Source organism: Kryptolebias marmoratus, linkage group LG8 (assembly GCF_001649575.2).
Source record: "Kryptolebias marmoratus isolate JLee-2015 linkage group LG8, ASM164957v2, whole genome shotgun sequence".
In the NCBI taxonomy this organism is placed as follows: Eukaryota; Metazoa; Chordata; class Actinopteri; order Cyprinodontiformes; family Rivulidae; genus Kryptolebias; species Kryptolebias marmoratus.
In genome coordinates this window covers 9,241,249-9,264,879 of record NC_051437.1, presented here as the reverse complement: position 1 = coordinate 9,264,879, position 23,631 = coordinate 9,241,249, and the positions used below count along the sequence as shown (strand labels likewise).

General features: G+C 40.9%; 2 protein-coding genes across 5 annotated transcripts; both read right to left on the bottom strand.

The window, feature by feature from the left end:
* Nucleotides 1–4,229: 4,229 nt before the first annotated feature.
* On the bottom strand, nucleotides 4,230–14,077 carry LOC108231935 (porcupine O-acyltransferase). Of its 4 annotated transcripts, none has more exons than XM_037976806.1 (15): nucleotides 13,884–14,077; nucleotides 13,032–13,174; nucleotides 12,740–12,932; nucleotides 12,564–12,607; nucleotides 12,267–12,448; nucleotides 11,981–12,111; nucleotides 11,877–11,897; nucleotides 11,585–11,758; nucleotides 11,352–11,477; nucleotides 11,089–11,189; nucleotides 10,929–11,005; nucleotides 10,763–10,826; nucleotides 10,447–10,532; nucleotides 8,571–8,681; nucleotides 4,230–6,471 (listed from the first exon to the last, which is right to left on the bottom strand). In XM_037976806.1, the coding sequence occupies exons 2-15, from the start codon at nucleotides 13,165–13,167 to the stop codon at nucleotides 6,370–6,372; spliced, it is 1,548 nt and encodes a 515-aa protein (XP_037832734.1). In that variant the 5' UTR covers nucleotides 13,168–13,174; nucleotides 13,884–14,077; the 3' UTR covers nucleotides 4,230–6,369. The 4 variants fall into 4 exon arrangements, with proteins under 4 accessions (XP_037832734.1, XP_017264863.1, XP_037832733.1 ...); XM_017409374.3 differs by having other exon boundaries at nucleotides 11,585–11,599; XM_037976805.1 differs by having other exon boundaries at nucleotides 12,740–13,174.
* Nucleotides 14,078–14,274: 197 nt separating this feature from the next.
* LOC108231947 lies at nucleotides 14,275–21,218 on the bottom strand. Its single transcript, XM_017409388.3, has 4 exons — nucleotides 20,955–21,218; nucleotides 20,736–20,829; nucleotides 16,992–17,154; nucleotides 14,275–16,884 (listed from the first exon to the last, which is right to left on the bottom strand). Exons 2-4 carry the CDS (start codon nucleotides 20,816–20,818, stop codon nucleotides 15,877–15,879), a joined length of 1,254 nt encoding a protein of 417 aa, XP_017264877.1. The 5' UTR covers nucleotides 20,819–20,829; nucleotides 20,955–21,218; the 3' UTR covers nucleotides 14,275–15,876.
* Between the last annotated feature and the right edge of the window lie 2,413 nt (nucleotides 21,219–23,631).

Below are 23,631 nucleotides of genomic sequence, written 5' to 3'. Positions count from 1 at the left end.
GAGCAGAGTTTGTGTTTGATTACAGTTACACAAAACACTGCAAGCACTAATGCTCCGTCAACATGATGCTTTTTAGGGACAGAGTTGCTTTGTTTTCCCCCCAAAGGAAATTATGTAAATTATGTCTTATTTACCTGTGCTGCCCTTTACAAATTCACAGGTTACCCTTAAATTATAGGTCAGATTATTATTGTAATTTGTCATTTTTCTACTGGAAAACAAAACAAAAGATACAAAAAATACTGACTATATAAATTAGGGGAAATTGTATTGTTTCTGCATTTACAACATGTTAAAAGTTATATTTAGGCCTACCTCAACATCAGAAAATGAAAGCTGTCTTACATTAAAAATGGACACAGCCACAGAATACCAAAGAGTTTTTCTCCTTTCTCAGATTATTTTAGATGCTCATATTTGCAAAAACAGTCTACAGGTTTACTGCTGCAATCTTTGCTTTGTGTAAGTTTTATTTTTGTTACTCACAGCTCAGTTTTCAAGCTTTTTTTTTTTTAAGAAAACCTTGACCACTTGTTGCATTCATTTCTTTCACTTGTCAGATCTAATTAAGATGGGATGGAAGCATAAATTCAAAATGTCACTGAAAATAAAATAAAAAAACATCTCTATAATAACACTGTGCACCTGTTGGGAGACTCGCTCTGACGTACAGTAGAGCTTAATTTATCATTTAGAGCTGCTCAGATCAAACAAACCAGGAAAAATACACTTTGGCACAAACTTTAGTGACCATGCTCTACTGCTATTTCCTTAAATTAGTCACTTAATTGTCATAGTTTACAGATATAAGCAAGTAATTCTTGACTATGACCCATCAATAGCAATTTGAGCTGATTTAGCTCCTCTTTTGTAATCTGACATTAAATCTCATGACAAGAAATCCACTTCAACTTTACAAAATAGTGCTACAATGTCTTCAAATGCCACAGTAAGGAACAATTGGTTGTCTTCATGAGACTTATCCAAAAACAAATTTAGTTTTTGAATATTACAACTTATTAAGTTAATTTTGTTTCTGTTCAATTATAAAAAAGTGACACAAGACCAAGTTGAAATTAAAGAAAAACAAAAAAAACAAAACATTTCTCCGCCTCACTGGTACCATGATGAAAATGCTTTCTTGTCGTGTACAATAGGTGAGCCCACAGTTCCAGTAGGCTCACAATGGCAGAACTACAAGGTCAGCTCCGAGGTTTCGCCTGGCTCAGCAAAGGCCTGCAGGGCCGCGGGGCGTTCTGCTCAGCTGACGGGGCTCTTTGCTTGTTCGCGGTGCTCTTTCTCGAAGGGGCCCCTGTGACTGAGCCATTCAGACGCCCGGGCCATAAATGACCGAGGTGAGCAGCACATTAAGCACTGCGTTCTCAAAAACAAAACAAAGACAAAAAAAGGAAAAAAGAAAAGAGCATCAACTTTGGAGAGTAGCCAAAATGCCAGGAACAAAAGGTGAGAAACATTTGATACCAAGAAAAACAACAACAACATTAAACTCATTTGTTTGGTGCTTACCAGGCTTATATGAGAAAACATTTCAAATGATAACATAATTACAGGATAAAGCTTTCAGAAGTTTATTGAACCTGGTAATGTGAATGTTTTATTTCTGCCATTTTCAGGTAATAAATCGGACAAGAAGTCAGCTACCAAGGTGGGATAATCATAAATTATTTTTAAAAAATATTCCACCATTTTTCTTTGTTTGGCCTTGATTAATATTACTTTAATGTCGCAGCAACCTCAGAGTCCTAAAGAGCAGCCGAAGAAAGGTGATCAGAAAGGAGATGATACCAAAAAGCAAGGAGGTAAGCATTTACAACACCAGCTCAGAACAAAGTTCGAAAGTTGTAAAATCGACAAAACAACGACAAAAAAACAGAATTCAATGGTTTGCACATCTTATAACGCCATATTTTATTCACAATGGAATATATTAAACATATCAAAAGAAAACGGTACCATTTTTATTAAAAATATGAGGTTATTTAAAAACTGATAGCAGCCAGACATCACAAAAAAGTTGGGACAACAATAGGCTGCAAAAAGAAGTGGTATGAATAAGAAACAGCTGGAGGAGCATTTTGAAACTAATCAGTAAAAGCTTCTGACCTAAGACTAGGTCAGTAAGACTGGGTATAAAAACAGAAGTAAAGATGGGCAGAGGTTCACCAGTCTGCGAAAAACCGCATCTAAAAACAGTGGACCAGTTTCAGAATAATGTTCCTCAATGGAAAATTGGAAAAATTGAAATATCCCATCATCTAGAGTTCAAAATGTCACCAAAAGATTTAAAGAATCTGCAGAAATCTCTGAGCTCAAAGGACAAAAGGCTGAAAGTCAGTCCTGGATGCCTGTCACCTTGTGGCAGCTCTGATTCTGTTCTGGACATCCCTGCATGGACTCAGGAACACTTCCACACATCATTATCTGTAAACACAGCTCACTGTAACAGCCACAGATGCTGCTTAAAGCTCTATCAGGCAAATAAGTCATATGTGAACAGCATCTAGAAATGTCATCGTCTTCTCTCATTTAAAATGGACCGAGGCAAAGTGGAAAACTGTTCTGTGGTCAGATGAATCCCAATCTGACATTCTTTTTGGAAACCACACACGCAACGCTCTCTGTACTCCGTAAAGAGGAGTACGGATGGAGGTGCATGAGTCCCTCTGGCATGGGCAGCTTACACATCTGAATAGGCACCATCACTTAAGAAAAGTATATACAGGTTTTAGAACAACATGTGCTTTTCGGGGAAGGCCTTGCATATTTCAGCAGGACAATGTTAAACAACCGACTGCTTCCATTACAACAACATGGCTTCATAGTAGAAGAGTCCAGGAGCTGAACTGACCTGCCTGCAGTCCAGACCTCTTATTGATTAAAAACATTTGATGCGTCATGAAACAAAAAGACGATCCAAGACTGCTGAGCAGCTAGAATCCTACATCAGACAAGAACAGGACAACGTTCCCTCCAGGAACTGCTTTCCTGAGTTCCAAGATATTTAAAATGACAATTTTTTTTTGTTGTTGTTGTTAAAAATGGCAGTTTCTTAATTAAAACATTTTAAATGCTCACTACGTTCTATTGTGAATGAAATGCAGGTTTATGAGATTTGCAAATGGATGTATTTGGTTTTTATTTACATTTTACACAAATCCCAGCTTTTTTGTAGTTGCGGTTTCATCATATCTGTGCAGACTACGTGGTAATAATAATAACAAACCTTTGGGAGCGTGGATGTGAAGCGTGACCGCTCTGTCCCCAGTGAAGATATCTGTCTGTGTTTTCTTCCCTCGCAGGACAGCCGAAGGGAGAGAAGCAGTAACTTCCAGGCGTTTGTGAAGATGGCTTTGGAGACACTGCTGGGGTCCTGCCGCCGTAAACATGGGGGTCCTCGGGGAAGACAGGGCTGAGTGCCTCCCCCCCGCCACCCCCCACCCAACCAGAGGGGAGCTGCTGCCGTGTAGCCCTGCGATACAACATCTGTTCGTCTCTCACAGGAGCAGAAACCTGATCTCTACCCATCAGCATCTGCTGTAACGTTCTGTTCCTCCCAGCTTTTTTCTGTCCAACTCTTCCTCACTGGAAGTTAAGAAAATAGTAATTTGAAGGAAAAAATAAATAAAACAAACTTTTTGCCGCTCGCCCCCTGAAACCCACCCTCGCCGAATATGTGACGGTTCAAACACCTTTTTTTTGTAAATAATAAACAAAATAATCTATTTATTACAGCAGTCTCTGTGTTTCATTTCCCACCTCAGAACTACACGCACCGACAACAAACAAAGACAGCGTTTCAGGTTTCGTGTAAAATTTTATAAAAATATCACAGGTGTGCCTTCACATTTACAGGGACCAAACATCGACCTGGCGCAAACACCCGAGCATCAGAGGAAGGGGTTTACAGCGTTTGTCGCGCTCCTGCTGCACGTCCACAGACACCGAGCACACAAGCTGGGCTCGAATCAAACGTCACGTCTGCGACAGGAAGCAGATCGCTTCCACACTTTAACAGTCCGATGAGCTTCCTCAGTTCCTTCATCATCAGTAATCACACAAGTTAATCATTAAAAACAGCTGTTAGGAGAAATAGATCATATCGCATACCGTGTAGGCTCATAAGAAATCTCTGTACAAAATTGAATTTTTGCTATGCAGTAATGCGTTTCAAATACCCTGATTTTAACTTTTGTTCTAAGCTTTAGGAGTAAAAATACAAATGTGATCTTTGTTTTCTTTTTTTTTTTTTCTCCAAAGGAAATAAGTTAGCTTTTAAGACATATTGATGTAACAACAAAATTCAAACACCATTAGGATACTTCCACAACAAAACTTAATTCATTGTTTTTAAATACATTGTATATAAAATTCACAAAAGGAGGAAACTATTACTGATGGCAGTCAAACTGCTGCCTTAAATCCATCACCTGTGCTCTTTTCATTCATACAGTTAAAAAAAAAAAGAGTTTTATTATGAGTTCAGGATTTTTCACGTGTTTCTTATTGCCAGCAAATCTCAAGAGAAGACCAAAATTAACAAGGATGCTCCAAAATAAAATATCTGTCGTAAAGGATTCAAAATGGAAAATAGTCATAAACACCATTTTTGTTTGTTTTTTTAGGAAATTTTCTGGATTTTATAGAAATTAAAGCATGTGGCCAATGTTGTATTTTAGGTGTTTTTTCAGACAGCAACACAAACTGACAGTAACATTTATTTTATCCTTTCTTCCTCATGTTCCACTCCTCTAACATCCACTGCAGGTTTAGATTAAGCTTTCTGACAGACTGACAAGATGAAAGACTTTGGGTTTAAGGTGTGAGTACTGTGGACAGGCTGGCCGAGGAAAATTAGAAGACTTCTGAAGGAATTTAGGAGGGTGCCAATCCAGCTGCGCTCTGAACGTCCATCGGCTGTCTTCTATAAAGTCCAATAAGAATTGGGGACTTCCTCGTGTAATAATCTAAAGTGACCAAATGCAGATGTTTAGATGTATAAACTGAGTAAGAAGTGTAAAGAGAACTGGGATACAAAAGTTAAAGCTGCTGCTGGTGGCTCGTTAGTGTCACCATGGTAACCACACACAGCTGACACTTTAGGCGTCGCATTGAAAAGGTAAATCCCTAACTCTGAAGAGCAGAATCATCAGGTCATTATGTGCGTCCTTCTTCATGTCTGCAGTGTTGGAAGTCGGTGATAAAACAAGCTGAAATGGGAGTCAATGAGAGTTTGAGCGGGTGCACTCTGGGATTATCTGAGAGACAACCACAAGTTCTTATAGCTGCGTGAGACGCACTGGGTTAAAAAAAAAAGAGGTTGAAAATGTATTAAAAGTGTAAAGACTGAGCTAATAGGAAGAATTTGGCAGGTTTTGACAGATAGACAGTCAGAGTGTGACTCTGTCCTGCTTGTTTTGCCAACATCCAATTGTTATTTTTTATTTTTATGTTTTTATTTTGTCTACGCTGTATGATATGCTGCTCCCAAAATTCAAGTTGCACATTTTGATGAATTCTTTTGTGCGTGTTTATCAAAAGCTGTGGGAGGAGCAGTGAAAAAAGAAGTGAAAGAAACTGAAGAAAACCTGCAGAACCGCAATAAAGGTAGTTTAATAGTTATGCATTGGCACCCTGTTTGGAGACGTCTTCAAACAGCAACCCAGACTTAATAAAATTGTATTTATTCTTCCTTCCTCTCGCTCCACTTATCTATTGTTCATCGTGGTTTTTGATTACGCTTTCTGACAGAGTGACAAACAGGCAGCAGAGAAGAAACTCTCGGGGTTTAGGAGCTGAATGCTGTGGACAGGCCGGCGAAACTAGAGAGAATTCAGAAACAAACATTTAAATCATTGATTTTGGTCATTTAACTGGATTTGCTGACTATAAGAAGACGACAAAAGGTCATCAAATTTATCTTTTACACAAAAGAGTTGAGCTGGGGGGGGGTCACACATCTGGAGGACATCTGGCTGATGTGTCTGCAGAGAGGAGCACGGTGCTGATAGCTATTGATTAAGAGCCACAGTGAGGCGGTGGGGCTCAACAACTGGAGCTCAGATAAAGGAACAGAAATACTGTGATATGGTAAAAGAAAAAAAAAAAAAAAAAAGGCGCCACAGGTTTTCTTTTAGTCGGTATAAAAATGAGTTCCCAGCAGGTTAGCGTTACAGATTACCGGTGCCAACATCCAGGGCAACCTGAGCACTGCGAGTCGCTTCACTCTTATATTATGCAGGTGGGTTTTCGTTCTCTTCGCTTCAATGTGGGGATAAAGTCACGGCGCAGAAGTGGAAAAGCTGCTGCTCGTTATTGCTCCCTTTGCTTCTTCTACGTCTCGTTTTTTAATTAGAGAATGAGGCGGTACAGTACCCAGCACCCGAACGTGACCCAGTGGCTGGTCCAGCTCAGCTCTGACCACTTCTGGATGGTGTGATGGGTGATGTCATCCTGCAGAGGAGACCGGGTAACTTATAAGTCTAACAGAATGATCTACAGACACTTTGCAAGAAAATTTTGTTTTTTTTTTAAATCATACTTGTAAAACCATTCATGTCGTTAAAAAACCTGCAGCAAAGATGTTGCTGAAAGGCTGTTCATATGTTACAGAAAGCTGCAGTGTTACATGTGGCTGTGCAAATAGAGTCCCAGTAATTGGAACGCAAAGCGACCTCCAACATCAGAATGACTCAGTCTCAGATCTGCTCCAATCAAACAGTACGTATGTGAGGTTAGTCAAAAGTAGATGTAATCAACCACATTCTGCTGAAGCCTATTAGAGGCAGAAACAAACATGGCCGAACATATAACACTTCTGTTACACATATAATACAAAGTTTGGTCTTTAAGCAAGTGCTTGTGTGTTTAATCAGTTTTTGAGAAATAAAGAATTCTTAAACAACCGTGTGCAAAAAGAAGAAAATCTGATTTTCCTGGCAGCTGCATCTCTAACCTCCTTCTACCAATATACCCACTGTCCCTCCTCTGCACATGTCCAAACCATCTCTAACTTTATCTCCCAGTCCTTCAACCTGTGCTGTACCTCTGATGTCCTCATTCCTAATCCTGTCCATCCTTGTCCCTCCCAAGGAGAACCTCAACATCTTCAGCTCTGACACTTCCTGTTCTGTCTCCTGTCTTTTTGTCCGTCCCACTGTCTCCAAACCAAACAACACAGCTGCTCTCACCACTGTCTGTAGACTTTTCCTTTGACCTTTGCTGCCACAAATCACTCCTGAAACTTTTCTCCATCCACTCCATCCTTCCTGGACTCTCTTCTTCACCTCTTCACCACACTCCCTGTTTTCCTGGACAGTCGACCCAAAGTCCTTGAAGTCCTTCACTTTTGTGACCTCTGACCTCCTTGTAGCCTCACTGTTCCACCTGCCTCCCTTTTAAAATAAGGACACATTAACAACTAATAAGAAAAAAATGTGCAATTTTTGTTTTTTACTAGTTTTTCAACAGTCTTTATGACATTGCAGTGAGTACCTTTAATAGGTAATGTTTATGTATGCATGTATGTGTGTGTGTGTGTGTGTGTGTTTTATTGATGTCGGTGTGTAATCATCAAAAACATGATGCAGCTTTTCCAGCTCCAAGAACTTGAAAAACTAAAATGTTTAACTTGTTCAGGGTTCACAAAAAAATAGTTTTCAAAAGCTCAGAGTGGCCAAACAGATAGTTTCAGTTTATTTTCCCGTTCAGCTCAGCGTCCCCTTTCAGAGACAACCTTCAGCACCGCAATGAAAACTTAAGGCCGTAACAAGCTGTTCCACACATCCCACCTGACGTCTCAGCCTCACACAGAGACACGAAGGCTCGCAGCAGCCATTTGTTTGTTATGAGCGCAAAACTGCTACAAATCACTCTGCAGAGGAGAGCCAATGACGTCTTGGACATCATCATTTTAGGCTGTGGTGGCACAAGATTGACAGAGGGGGTGGGAGGCGCAGCTTCGTAGTGGATAAAAGTGGGTCGGAAAAAGGAATCCATTAAAATAAGATTTTTTTTTTTTTTTACAATATTAAACTTGGACAGCTTCATCAAGAATTTACATTTTATGTCATCTCAGAAATGTAATATCTGTTCAGAAAACAGAATTTAGGAGTTCTAAGTCGGGAAAAACTAAACTGGAATGATCACAAAGTAGGAATTTTTTCTAAAAAAAGTCTGAAATTCCTGAGCAGCCCCAAAATTGAAATCCAATATGGCTGACTCATGCATGAAGAGTTGTGATAGCTGCAACAATAAATGTTTTATTTTCACTTTTGCCATATTCAGCCTCACACACAGTCCTGTCCATCCACTATTAGTGAACAAGCTGCTGTAGTGTTTGAATACTTAAAATCCAATAAAGTCCACCGTTACTAGCTTGTATTGCTAAAGGTGGTTAGCCTGGTCATTGAGCAATATAACTAACAAACCTTACTGGCTGCCTGAGTTGGAACTGAAACATGGTTAGGTCGGGATCATTCCCAGATCGGAGTTCAACCTGTGAGGTCGATCGAAGGCAGCATGATAACACCTTTTAGCTTCTGATATCTCACCTCATCCTCCTCCATGTAGTCCACGCTGGAGTTGAACACAGAGCCCAGGTACGTCAGGTGGAGTACTGCCAAAGCGCTAAATGCTACGTTGATCAAATACACCCATAGTTTCTGCAGATAAACAAAACATTACACGGATTAGACGATCAATATAGGGTCAATATTTTAAAGATGTGTGACTTCTAATGAGTGAAAAAACGGCCTCCAAACCCTTGTGGTATTCTGAAGAAATGCATAAAATCTGAAACCATATTTTCTGAGGCATCAGTGCACCAAAGTTTAAAATGTGATCAGAACTATAACACATTGTGCTTCATCCTGCAGGCTGCTTTTTCTTGGCATAAACCATCATTTCCACTCCCTGCTGCTGAAATGTGTGCAACTAATCTAAAAAAAATAAAAAAAAAACCTCCCAGGCATTTTTTTATTTTTAGTAAATTCCCTAAATGTTTAACCGCAGCCGACGTGTGAACGTTTCAAACTGGATTCCACGATTCTTCGGTAACACAGGAAGTGTAGCGTCTCCTTTTTTTTTCCTCACCCCCCAATGCGATGCTCACTCTGTCTGCTGTTAGTTTGTTCCAATTATTAAAACATATTTGAATAAATCTCCTGCTGTGAGAGGAAATGCCAGCAATTAACAGCACAAATAAAATGGTTGAAAGACAAAATAATGTCTGCATAAAAACATGCAAAACAAAACCCACAGCTTGTGGTCAGAAAGAACATTTTTCTCTGTGCTGCATAAAAATCAGTTGAATATGGGAAATAAACAACTTGTGAAAAAAAAATGTAAACAAATTAGACCAAGTTGCACAACAGGAAAAGAAAATTATAAGATTTTAGAAAAATCTAAGTAGGAACACTCCTGAGAGTCACTAAGATCTTTCTATGGTTTCATGTTTATCGCCCGCCGCGGGCGAAGGTGAAGGCCGGGTGATAATGGTTTTGTCTGAGTTTGCATCGGATGAACATCTACAAATGATTCCCTTTTGGAGTCAACCCGATTCAAGATGGCCGCCACAGCTAAATGATCCTTCAACTCTGTCAATTGGACAGATATTGAGCTTAAATTTGGTGTTGCAGCAGCTGAGGCTGATCCCCAACTTCTACGGGATCTATGTTTGAAACTTTCCCATTAACTGTTCTGTCTGTCTGTTAGCAAAATATCTCATCAACCACTGGACAGATTTTAGTGACACGGTCAGCAAGTAATCACTGGATGTGCATCTACAACTGATTAACTTTTGGAGTCAACCCAATTCAAGATGGCCGCCACAACCAACTAAGCTTGGGAAACACAAAAATGTCTATAACTCAGTCAATTTTACAGATACAGTAAAGTAAATTTTGGTGTGGCAGTAGCTGAGCATTGTCCTTAATACAAACTTTAAACACAACATCTTTGTCAAAAATTTGATAACTAACTGTTGAACCTAATGCTGTTTGTCTGTTAACAAAATATTTCATGAACCCCTAATCAGACTTTAATGAAACCTCCAAAAAGTAGGTATTGGTTGTACCTCTACACCTGATTGAATTTTGGAGTCAACCCAGTTCAAGATGGCCACTACAGCTAATTGACCTTAGCCAACAAAAGAATAGCTGTACATCAGTAAATTGCACAGATGTTGAGCTAAAATTTGGTGTGGTAGTAGCTGAGAGTCATTCACAACACATACTCCACACAGCATAGTGCAAAACTAAATGAGACTGCACATAATAACTCATTGCTCAAATGATCTTAGTGGAATAAACAAACAAAGACATAATGAGTTAATCAAAAGTGCTTTGCAGCTGGTCAACCAAAAGTCACATAAATTTATGCTAATTTCGATGAACATGTTCAGCGTTATCCATATTTACGGCTTTTTACCTTTTTGTTTTGGTGACGGCAGTTGGGTGGGCATTTCCTTGACAGTATGCAGGCATTAAAAACGACCGCAAGCCTCTTCCGAAAAACTGAAACAAAAACAAACAAACAAAAAAAAAGAGCAAAGTATGAAACGAGCGAAGGAGCTCCTTTCCAACCATAATAAGAAAATTAAAAGCACTGCAGTGAACAGAAACGGCGTGTCATGGAGGGTGCAATTAACTATTACTGCAGAGCTAAGCACTTTCTCGAAATGGAAAGATTCTAATGTGGAAAAAGGGGGAAAAAAAAAATAAAAAAAAATTAGGAGAACTTGTACCGTGCTCGACGTATGTAATGAACGCCAGAGATATCAGCACGGCGCCCAGATGAAAACTCAAACCCTGAAATGGACAAAAAAAAGAAAAAAAAAGAAGTTCAAATGCAAACAAACCACCTGTTGACACGGGAGGGCATTCAAGTCAAGAGTCCCACAGAGCACTCACGTGCAGCAGGGCGCTGGCTGTGTACGTCACCATGACAGCGGTGAATGTCCCGAATCTGAGCGCGCTCGTAAACACATCTGCGGGAGGAGAGCATCCGCGTTATCAGCTCGGGGTAAATAATCGGCTGCCTCGGACTGTCACTGCTAACCGTAAAACTCACAGGTGTGCAGGAAGCGAGACATGGGCAGATTCCAGGAGGTTACCACGTCCACCATCGACCGCGGAAACTCTATGCTGAGCGGCTTTGAGACACTCATATCCCTACGAAACAAAAGGTGAGAAGCAGGAGCTTTAGAGAAATGTGCGCCGGTGGGGGTGGGGTGGGGGGTGGGGGGGGGCCGGATGCCTCACGTTAGGGGANGTGGGGTGGGGGGTGGGGGGGGGACGGCTGCCTCACGTTAAAGGTACACGTGCAGTTCTGACCATTTTAGGTTTTCTTTCTCCTCCGTGAAGCCCGCCCCGGCGAGCGCAGTGGAAGTCTCGCTCAGGTAGCCAACGAAGTAGTTGCTGAAGTGAAAAGACATTGTGTTCTCATACGCCAGCAACCACCTAACGCGGGAACACCAGAACGGGAAGAGACAAACGGCGGTTAGGGTCCCATTTCGGCTCAAACCCAACTATATGTAGAGATTGTAGCACAAGAATGTAAGACGTACTTTGCCGGTGTTCCTCTGAGAAGCGAAACGGATAAAGAGAGCGACATTAGTGAGCCATTACATTTACACAAACCTTCTGTTGACTTGCCTCGTGATGATTTACGTCTCACCAAGTTTTCAAGGTGGTGAAATGGTAAATGAGAGGGTGAGAAACATGTCCTGGTACACATGTAGCTGCACAGAGAAGGGGGGGGGACGCATGCAGGTAAAGCTTTTGCACACATGGTGAACAGAGAACAGGCCGTGGAAAGCATGTTGGGAACGTTCAGGGCAATCGTGGACGGTGACGTACCTGATTTTCCTCCTCTTTTTGCTACGAACGAAGCAGGCAGCAGAAGCGTTACCATTAGTGAGGACTCGAACAGGAAGTGGTTTGTATTTCTGTATTCCGCTCACCTTCGCAGCAGCTTGTCTCCGTAAACAGGTATGAAGTAAGGGAAGAGGTAGGGTGCCACGCAGTTGGAAATTACAAGGCAGATCTGGCTCTTCACCCAGCTAAAAGACACTTTGAAAAGCCACGCTAAGCTCTGAGGAGAAACAAAAAGAATTTAGAGGAAGTTATGGACCTATCCGTTGATTTTTGCCAGCATAATACAAAAGACAAGGACAGCCTGGGTGGGTTCATCCCAGGAGCACCACTGTCTCAGGGTTAAACTTTCACCCCGTCCTGTCATACACCTACCAGCTTACGCCCTTCTAGAGCTTCTTTGTAGCTGTTGAAGCTGATCCAGGGCCCAAAGATGACAGTGCCCACAAAGTAAATGTAGCCCATGAACTCAATGGGCGAGGGGACACTGGCTACAACACCCCTGTCCAAATCGAACGCCAGAGAGATGGCTTTCATGGCAACCACCATCTGTGAACCTAGACGTCAGAGATGGGAAATTATGGACAAACTTATTATAGATGTATTGAGGTGCATATTGAGCTTTCATATATGTAAATATGTGATATGTGAAGCAGTGGGACTATCTTTCACCTCTCATCTTGTGCCAGTTGGTGGTATCCATCATATGCAGCTCCCTGATCAAAACAGAAAAGAATATTGGCATTTTTATTGCCACAGCAAAGAAAATAAGCTCTTCAACACAGATTGTAAAGAGTGCTTAGTTCAAACACCTGCCAGGCGGGCAGGGCTGGAAATAACTCTCTTACCCCAGGAGCAGGTAGATGAGCACAGTTATGGAGAGAAAGGTGCCTCGGATGTTAGAGTGGCGGCACAAAAAGAGGAAGAGGTAGCAGAGAAGGCTGAGAAGGACCACCCAGATCATGTGGAGCTCAAAGAACAGGTAGAGAGCGTAGAAACCTCCAGCCACCGTGCTCATGTGTTTCACAAACGGCGGAAGGCCTGATGGAGCAAGATTACAGAGGAAAAGTACAGGGGATGGTTTATCTATTACGCAAGCGGGAAGACAGGTGATGGACGCATGATCAGCTGAACTCCTACCCAACATCCAGAGCAGTCGACACAGCAGGCAGATAACCAGCAGCTGCCAGACCTGCTCCAGGCCCTGCTGGGCAGTGGGCAGCAGGCAGCCATGAGTAAGCTCCTGGAAAAACTTCTGTCGGCTGAACACCCCCATCGCTGGACTGAGAGAGCACAAGGAAGCAAAACACCTTCTAAATAAAGCCACAAAAATGGCTCCTGTATTACCACTGTTAGCATATGATTACACAGCGACACATAGGCAGGTACAGATACAATAATAATAATATAACATTCAGTGTCCACACACTTCAAACTTCAAGTCCCAGCATGCAAAGCAACGCACTGCAAAAATATATGCAACACCTGAATGGGTTTAGACATGCTACTGTTTGATTAAATGTACTGAATGGAATATAACAATAGTTTATAATTATTGCTCTTGCTTTAAACCAGATCTATACAATAACACTAATAAAAGTCTAAGAGAAGATGTGACAGCTACAGCTCAATAAGGTAACAGAATAAGGTCTTGACAGACGTGTATTTATTGGTTTGAATGAAGATGCTTCTCTTCATGTTGTCCGCAATGCAGTGGACCAAGCAAGGGGCTGAGTTGACTCACAGCTGCCTTCAACAGCTGCATCACCAGCACGGGAAAAAGAAACATATTCAGCGTGCTCCGTCGGTGCGACTGGTCAGAAAACAAACGCACCTTAAGATACACGAGAGCTGGAGAAGGTTCGCTAAGAAACCAGCGGTATTTACAGCCTCGCTCCTAACGTAGAGGGTCGTCGTCCCCCCTCCTCCTCCTCCGCGCGTCACCTGGCAGGACCCGGACCTGTCCGCTTATTTTTCCGGGGAGACACTTACCCTCTCCGTGCAGCAGCACAAAGTCCTTCCCTGTGTCTCTATCCAGCTGCCTCTCTCCGTCCCTTCACGCTCGGTCTACAAGATACATATCTGGAAGAGTCAATTTGTCACAGCATCAGCACCGCTCGCTTACCAGCTACGGAGGCACGCGAGGACATGTCAGCCAATCTGAAGCGCAGCTCAGCGGACGTCAGCCAATCACAACTGTGAGTGGATTAAAGTGACAGCTAAAACGTCCAATCAGATTGGTCGCCCGCCTCTAACGACGCATCTGGACCAATAGGATGCGTACAGCGTGAAGCTGGTCTCTAGATGTGCTTCTGCTTGGCAGAGGTTACAGAATGCCCTCTCCAGACATTGATATAAAAATAACACGGGCTTAATCTTTTTCTTTGGGGCAATGATTATTTATTAAAAACAAAGTAACAATTGAAAATAAATCTTCAGGAGAAAAAAAAAGCAGTAAGGCTTATTGAAGTGTTGGCAGTTTAAAGTATTTCTGTGAATGATATTGGTCCCACTGTTTATCTTATTTTTATAATTAGGAATTTACAAATAAAAAAATCTTAATTGTAGCTTAACAGTCATTTTTTTTCTTTAGTTAATATACAGTTATATTTATGGGAGTGTTAGATAAAGTAAAAAGTAACATTGTTACATCATGGGGACTGCATTACAGCTTACTGAACACGCTAATACTTTCACTGGAAAACTGTTTAAAGGATAATCTAGTAGTTATTCAGTAGTTTGGAAATATTTCATTCAAGTCAATAGGTCAAGCCAGGTCTTGCAAAAATAGTTACTCTATTTAAAGCCAAAGGTTATGAGACTGACAAATGATGTCAGTAGGTTTGCTGCCTGTGTTTTTAGATCTTTTTATCACGTTTCTATGGTATACTGGGGTCTACAGTCTGGAGTACATGCAAAGTGTCATCACAAAAACCGAGGCAGCAAACCTGACAATTATTAGTTGTCATTCTCAAAACTTTTGGCCACAATTTACAAAGCAAGCCTCAATTTCAAAACGTTCAAAATCATACAGTGAGTTAGTATGAAAGGAAGGCACTTTTTACTGTAGCGGATTTATCTTAGAACATCTGAGTAGCAAACAAAACTCTTAAGAATTAGTCTGTCAGAACTATCCTATGAAATATAAATGTCAGGATATTGACCATGAGGTAAGTAGAACAGTTTAGAAACAAGCTGGACAAATAATCACTTACTAGCAGCAACTCAAACTTCAGAGTTTGACAAAAGTTGTACACAAGGTATTGTTAATACAGTAGTCTTTTCACACACAACGTAGTAAAAATAAATCTTATACTTTTCTGTCTTACATTCAAAACTTGCTGCAGTTGGGTATATACACGTCTGTAATATAAAGTAGCAACAATCGTTTGTTTCTAGTTGGCCGAGGTGGCTAGAAAACTTAAAGGCACCTTCTTATATTTGAGGCGAGATATGAATGCTCCTGTTAGCTGTAAACTGCAGCTTGATTATCTCAAAACATCCTGAGGTAAACCTGCAGCTCAAATACCAGCTGGTGCAGTTTAACAATTAGCATCTTACATGTAAAAAAACACATCAGCAATAATACACCAGACGACAGTGACAAAACTAATTCGACCAAAAACTGAGGAATAAAATAAAATGCAGTTGCATAAGAACACATTGGTTTGTTGATCCCAGTTTGACCCAAGAGTCTGAAATCAATCTGCGATCATTAGCAGCACACGTCCACGTGCATTCAAAGATGACTTATCAGAACAATTTGGTGACAAATCAGTGAATAAGTCAAAACATGTTGATATCTCAGCTGTAAGATTATTTAGACACATCAAGTTGAGGGACTATATTTTTTTTTTATAAGAAGCACCAGTTCTCAAATGATTAACAGTGAAATATTTCAACTAATGTAAACAGTTAGACAGTGGGTTTAAACTGCAGAAGAGTTCAGAGACAAGTCCCTGTTACCTTTTCCCCGCTGTTTAAATCAGAGTATTACTTCTAGGTCATAAGCAATTTTTTCTTTTTTAGCTTCCTTGACGGTTTGCTGAGCCGGACAGATAGAGACCGGTTCCTCTGGCTCTCCTTTGACAACGGGCTCCATCTTGACGGTTTTTCTCTTGTTTAAAATGGATTCGTAGTTTCTCTGAACGTCAAGCAACGCTGAGGTGAGGTACTGAGGTGAAAAAAGCCTAAGTGAAGGGGGGAGCTCTGGATGTTTGGGGAGATGCGATTGTACAAACACAGGAGGGTAGCTGGGCACTGGTGACTCGAGGTGAAAGGAGGCCACAGAGTTTCTCAGGAAATTGAATATCGGCGAGGGCGGTCGAGGCACCGGAGAGGGTTTCACTGACACCAGGCCATCTCTTTTGAAAACACTGGGTAATCGTTTCGGGTCAGGGGCAGGCGGCTGACCAGTGAGCGCAGGAGACGGTGGCGTATCGCCATCAGTTTCTGTTATCTGACGGGGCTCCATCTCATCCGGGCTCAAACTGCTGTTCAGATCTTGCTCCTCGGCACTGAAAGGCTCATCCTCAGACTCGTTCTTTGGCTTGGGCCGCCGCCGCTGGAACAAAACGCGGTTGTGGCGTCGGCAGAACAGCACGCCACACTGGAGGCACTTCCTGCCATCTTTGACGTGAAGCAGTTTGTGGCGCTTGAGGTTGTGGACTGTAGCAAAAGATCGATCGCACATGTTACACGAGAAGGACGGCTCGAGCAGACGGGGCTCGGATGAATCTGCCTGACTCAAGTCAGAGGACTTTTGGCCTTCGTGCAGCTGTTTGTCTTCTCTGAGCTCAGAAACACACTCGTAGACGCCTTCTGGTACAACTATAGGCTTTAGGAGCACGACAGGACGCATTTTATTAAGCTGTAAGATGACTTTTGGTGGTTTCAAGAATGGTGATGTTATGTTTAAACTGGGTGTTTCTTGCAATTTGATTGTTTCTGTTTTTGTTTCAGTCACAACTCCTTTGGTCAATGCTTCTTCTTCCTAGAGGACCAAAAAAACAGAATAAACAATAAATGTGCTAGTAGGAGCACCAAATAAAAGACAGAGATTTTCATGTAATCTAAAATCATAAAAGTGATAGCTGGTACCTTTGGCACTGATGAGGGTGACTGAGTTGTTATTTCTCCTGAAAGCTCATTTTCAATTTCCATTAAAGCCTCCTCTTGGAGGTCCACAGGAGGTCCAGCTGTTGTCATGTTCTCTTTTCCTGCTCTGACTCTTCCCCGGTGCCTTTTCTTACGACCACAGGTCCTTTGGGAGGGAAAAAAAATGGGCAAAAACTAATTTGTTTGATAACAAGAAATATATTTATTTGTTTCAACTGTGATAAACACAAGTGTTGATCTGAGGAAATTTGAAAAAGAGAGCGAGAGAAGGAATTAGAAAATAAATGGTATGGTAACTTATACAGCGCCCTTCTAGCCAATCAGGCTACTTTACAACACAATCTGTGCCCACATTTACCCATCCACACAGCACTGAATCTCTACAAAGCTAATCTGAATAAACAGGCTAATCAGTGCTTTAGACTCCATTCATACACCGATGGAGCAGATTGGAGACAATGAGGGGTTCAGTGTCTTGCCCAGGGACACTTCAACATGCCCCTCCTGGCAGGAATTGAACCTTCAATCTCTCATTGGAGGACAACTGCTCTAACCACTGATCCACAGCTGCCCAAATACACATTAGCCTTCTCATTTAGGGCTGTGCTGCATCATACTGTTTAAATGACACCGATATAATTTTGTGAGTGATGAAGGGGTCATTTTACAACATTTATGCTCCCAAGTATTCACAGCTCTGGGAGGAGATTCGAACATGCCTGGGAGTAGGAGTAATGTGTTAACCTCTGCAGACAGTTTGGTCCCTAAAACTGTAAGCTGCTTCAGTAGGTCGTTTGTCTACAAGAGGGCAGATCAGCAACAAAGAACAATACTATACAGTATGTGCAAGAAAACAAATTCTGCTAAAGATGGAAAAACATGAAATTTGTTTCAACATTTGAGGAAAAAAACAACAACCAAATGATGAAGGCAGGCCAGGAGGAAACACAACCAGCAGTAGGTACGGACCAAAGGTGCATAAATGACTCAAAATATCAATGAATCCCAGGCTGGGGAGCTCTAAAAAACACGGGTGGGGGTGGGAGGTTCTTCATTGAGACAGAGGCTCACACTGCTTTGTACAAAGACACACTATGTGATTATTAAAAGTCTAAAATGTATATTTAAAATGTATATATTTATGTTTCCATCATAGAGGAAGTACAATACTAGATTTGTGACAAACTCACCTGCCTTTGAACTGATTTAGAGTAAAAAAAAAAAAAATCCAAGAAAAACAATGACAAAAGGTTTTGGATGTGAAGAAGCTGTTGTTGTACTCAGACTGACCAAACATGGAGAGTCGAGTTATTATCCAGTTCATAGCATCCAAGTGTTCAACACTTTGTCACAATTAAAAACAACAGCCTGCAATCGTCTGGAACGAACATCCTGACATCTTCCTGAGAGGTACGAAGGGTCAAGGCACCTGCTGCTATTTCGGGGCGGGTGTGGAGGTTCAACTCCTAGAAAGAGTCACATGTTGAAGCGTCATTGGGCAAGACACTGAACCCCTCGTTACCTTCGATGTGCCCCATCAGTGTATGAATGGAGTTTAAACCACTGATTATGGTAGTCTCCATAAAATGATTTATTCAGATTAGCTGTAGTAGAGTGCTGTACGAATGTGTGTGTGTGTGTGTGTGTGTGTGTGGATGGGTACATGAGGGCACAGATTGTGTTGTGAAGCACTTTGAGTAGACTGGTTGGCTAGAAAGGCATGATATGAGTGCAGCCCATTTATGTTTGGGGAGGGGTGTCTTGAATATATATCACCAATAAAATAATGCTAAATGTGTTTTCTATTCATATGCATGCGCTTTTGCACAATTCTTTGTACATGTGTGGGGGGGTGGGGTTCGAATTGGGGCTCTGAGAGAATGAGGAACCACTGACCTAGAACAGAGTGCTTCCATCGGTGATGAACAAAGCGGTGTTCAGTTACTTTTGCAATGTTTACAGTGTTGTTGACAGAAAGAACAATCGGATAAGCACATCAAGCCCATCAGAATGTACCAAGACAGGTTAACAAAAGGGAGGAGATGAGCAACAAGACGAAAAAAAAAAAACTGCATTTAATTGGAAACAACAATCACATAAATGGGTTTGAAAGCTCTGCACCCATAAATACCAGGGAGGAGAATGTGCCGTGATTGAGAAAAAGATAAAAAAGGCAGAAAATGTCACTTTTCTACATGATGATCAGTCAGGGTCCCCCTAGCGAGGGTTTAATTGCAAAACGGTAACTAGATAATAACTCCCAGATACAGATAAAAGAAATCCTGAGAACACAGATGCTCATGGCACTCAAACTCTGCAAGTCCTCCAACGACTCATTTTCTCACAACATACTGTTTTACCCTAACCCAAATCAGTTTTCTCTCTTTTATTTGACAGAGACGCTGAAAAACAATAACAGCAGCAAATTATTGTAGGTAAAAATGGAGGAGGAAAGTCTGGACAGGCACTGTTATTACTGATTTGATATGGCGGTCTTTCTGATCACGCCAAATGAAGTCACCACTGCTGTGGGTCTGTCCATCATGTGACAGCTGCAGATCAGTGAGCGGTGACTTTAACATTGAGATCTCAACCATCACACTGTCCCACCCAGATGAAGATTTGCAATCTTCGCAATATCGTTCTGATCCCTTCCTTCAAAGATTTGATGTATTTCAGCCACAGATGCCGTCTTTCTCTGACAGCCTCTGACATTCTTACTGATTTTGGACAATCGTTGGTAGTTTGTAAAAAAAATGTGTGGCAACTCAGAAGGCTTCTGTCTTTGTGCCTTCTCAATCTCCAATATGGCCAACACACAGTTTGATGATGTCACATAAAAGCGCTCTGTATTATAATACTTGGATTCAGCTTAATGTCCCTACTGTCGTACTAAAGGGATGCTGTTGTCCTCCTGTACCATCACTTATAGCAGCTCAGTGAAACCACAAATAAAATGCAGAGGGTTTTTTGCCATGTTGTAAACATCCTTACAGCAAATTCCCTTAAGATATTGTTTTATGAATACCCCTACTCTTAAAGACGCCGTTCTCTCATGCGCACACTTCAAATGCTAATGCAATTAGATGAAGTTGTTGTTTTTGCGTTTTTAGTTCATCATAGATTGGTTTGATAATGTTCCATCTATATGGAAAAACGTAGGACCTAATTTATTGTCAGCTTAAATAAAAAAGTAACCTGCAAAACCCAGTTAATATAATCTGTAGCTTATTTGTTCAGCTCAGACGATAAAAGACAAGGGATAAATTTGTTTAGGCTCGGTTAAAACTTGGGCTGCTGATAGTGGAAGGGAAATATTCCATGCAGGATTTTATGTTGCTGAAATAAAGGATGAACACAAACAGGAAATCTGCTCTAAAAGGACCTGGAACTGGCTGGAACCTTATATTATGGGATAAATGTCATTAAAGCCCTAAAACAAGCTAAGAAGAGGGACAAGTATCTAGTTTTCACCCATACCTTTGAACTAATAATATGTTAAAATGTAATTGTGACATTTATATTAGCACAAAAAGCCTAATAGGTAACTTTTGCTCAGAAACACACTAGCCAAAAATGAATGTTTTTATTACTCATTATGAAAATATAAGCTCATTTTGGCTGGCACACACTGGTCCTTTAACTTCAAGGCACAGTAAGTACACAAACAAATGTCAGATTCATTATTCTAACCCACTGATTTGTCTTCAGCTCTCTGTATCTCACCTTTTGGTCCTTTTCTTTGGACTCTGGCTTGGTTTGGTGCATGGAAACACAGTTGGTACAAAGTCCTGATTGTCTGGATCCATAGAAGGCTCCCCTGTAAAATAACAACAACAAAATAGAAAACAAGGAGCTTAATGCTACATCTCATAACCTACTTTTTCGTCCGACTTAAAAAGCTAGCAGTCTGTTGAGACACGCTCAGGTGAAAACTGGAGCTACCTGAGACGAAATGAGCGCCACAGATGCGCTCGCCTCCCGTGGGCTCCTCCGCGCCTCCGTTAGCTTGTTGAATCGCCTCCACCCACAGACGCCTCCGGTTGGCATGGAAAGGCCGCAGCCCGCTGGGGATCCTGTACAACCTCAAGCTGCTGCTGGGACGATTTCGATTCTTACAGCCAAGCACGCAACAAGGCCAAATTTTGCTTCAAAACGACGTGGAGCCAGCGTTAGCGCTTTTAGGAAGCTAAGCGAAACCCAACTTCCGCTGCCAGACTGCGCGCGCATCGTGCCGATGACGTCATGCTTCATTAAAACCATGTTTAATCCAAATTTATGTCAATGGAAAAAAAAATCTAAAAATTCTAAATTTTGTTTATTTTGCTTTAAATGTATACAACTCAACCTGTAAGTTTTTGATACTTTGTTCTGGCGTTTTTGCCTTGTTTTGTTTGTAAACTGATTTTTTTTTAAATAAAGTTAAAAACAACAACAACAACAACAGTTTTTGACAAACTAAATGACATACACCAGGACTTTATTGTTTGTGACTTACAGCTCCACCACATTGGTTCATTAATACTCCAGCTTGGTCCCAGTATTGACCCAAATAGTTAAGACTGCAGGAAATATATAAACCTAGTCTTTGGTCAAGCCTAGAGGTCTGAAAGCTGTGGCTCTGGGGCCACATTTGACTCTGTGGTCCCTCTGCAGTGCCTCTCTCTAACTATGACCAAAAACAACATGGAAATGAATATATGAAAAGCTAATTTTAGGAGTTTTTCCTGTCACATTTAATGCAATATGTGATTAGAATATTTTGGGCACAAAGATACTAAATCTACAAGGAGCAAAACATATCAGTCAGTTTCTGATAGTAGTTTGTTAACCTGCTAGCCACTTCATTAATCCAAATCCCAGTCAGACATTATGATCTTTTTATGAATTCCTCCATTAATTTCCTCACAATACAGTGGGTTTCAACAGTATTCACCCTCTTGGTAATCTTTCTGTTTTGTATCTGTCAACCTGAAATTTCACTGGATTTTTAATTTAATTATACAATCTCAGCTTCGAACGACACATCTCTTCTTCTTTTACCAACAGTCTGTAAACGTCCAGGAACTGAGGAGATCAGTTGTTGGAGATTTTTGGCACATTCTTGTCTGATGTAGGATCCCCGCTGTTCAACAGTGCAAGCTTGGACTTTTTTGTTTGATGGGAGCAGATGTTGTTCTAAAACCTGTATATGCTTTTCTTCGTTGATGGAGCCTTTCCAGATGTGTAAGCTGCCCATGCCTGAGGGAATAATGCATCCCCATACCATTAGAGAGGCAGGCTTTTGAACTGTGCGCTGACAACAGGCCTGAGGTTACTTTCCTTTTTAGTAAAAATGACATGGCATCAGTGGTTTCCAAAAAGAATGTCAAATTTTAATTCCTCTAACCACAGGACAATTTTTCACCTTGTGACACAAATAATAAAAATAAACAGCAGTATCTGAATATTTCTGTCAATATTTCACCTTAAATAAGCTTTGGTCCAAAGAAGATGGCAACGCTTCTGGATGGTGTTTACATATGACTTCTTCTTTCCATGATAGACCTGCATTTGTGTTTACAGATAATGATGTGTGGAAGTGTTCCTGAGTCCATGCAGTGATGTCCAGAACAGAATCAGACCTGTTTTTAATGCAGCGGCCCCTGAGGACCTGAAGATCACGACCATCCAACACTGACTTTCTGCTTTTTGTCCTTTGAGATCAGAGGTTTCTCCAGATTTTTAAAATCTTTTGGTGACATTATGAACTGTAGATGATGAGATATTCAAAGTCTTCCCAGTTTCTTTTATTGACGAACATTAATCTTAATTAGTCATCCTTTGTCATGACTGAGAAAAATACCAACAGTTTACTTCAGTTATTTAATGTTTTCGTGCAACTAACTGTTTTGCTTTTATAAGTTAGGATTTTATAAAACTTGATGAGTTATGTTATTTTATTTCAAGTTTAAAGCACATTTTGCAACTCTGTACAATTTTTTGTGTGTGGGGGAAGTAGCAGAAAGGTTTGTTTTTATTAAAAAAGTTGCAGATCCGTGTTTGTGTTTTTTTCTTTTTTTAAGTTGATTTATCACCTCATAGGGCACTGAGGACCCCTGCTGGCTGGTGCCACACCAAACTCTGTGACCCCTCACATCCTTTGACCTGAGGTGTCTTAAAATCTAACTTGATTAAAAAAAGAAGTGCACAGGCAGACCGGGTCCTAACTGCTGAAATGTGCAACCCAGTAATTAAATATATAATAAAACGTGTCAATATGTTACTGATCAGAGTCTTTGAGATTAAATAACTAGTTAATGACGTGGGCATTACATGAGAGAGGCAACCTTCTGAGTTGTCAGTGATCCAGGGATAAACCTTTTAAACCTTAAGACCTGTTTGTATCTTTGGGATTAATCTTTATTTGTAGTTTTTCTTATGTCTAACTGTTTTACAGTTCCATGTTGAAGAAAATGAGCAAACAGAGAATGACTTCAATTCAAAGATGGATTAGAAAACTCTCAACCTTCAACAATCCTGTTAAAGGCTCTCAGATCAGCTGAGATTTAAGACACACACACACACTCGTGTTTTTACTTTTATAAATGGTAAATGGCTTGCACTTGTAAAGCACTTTATC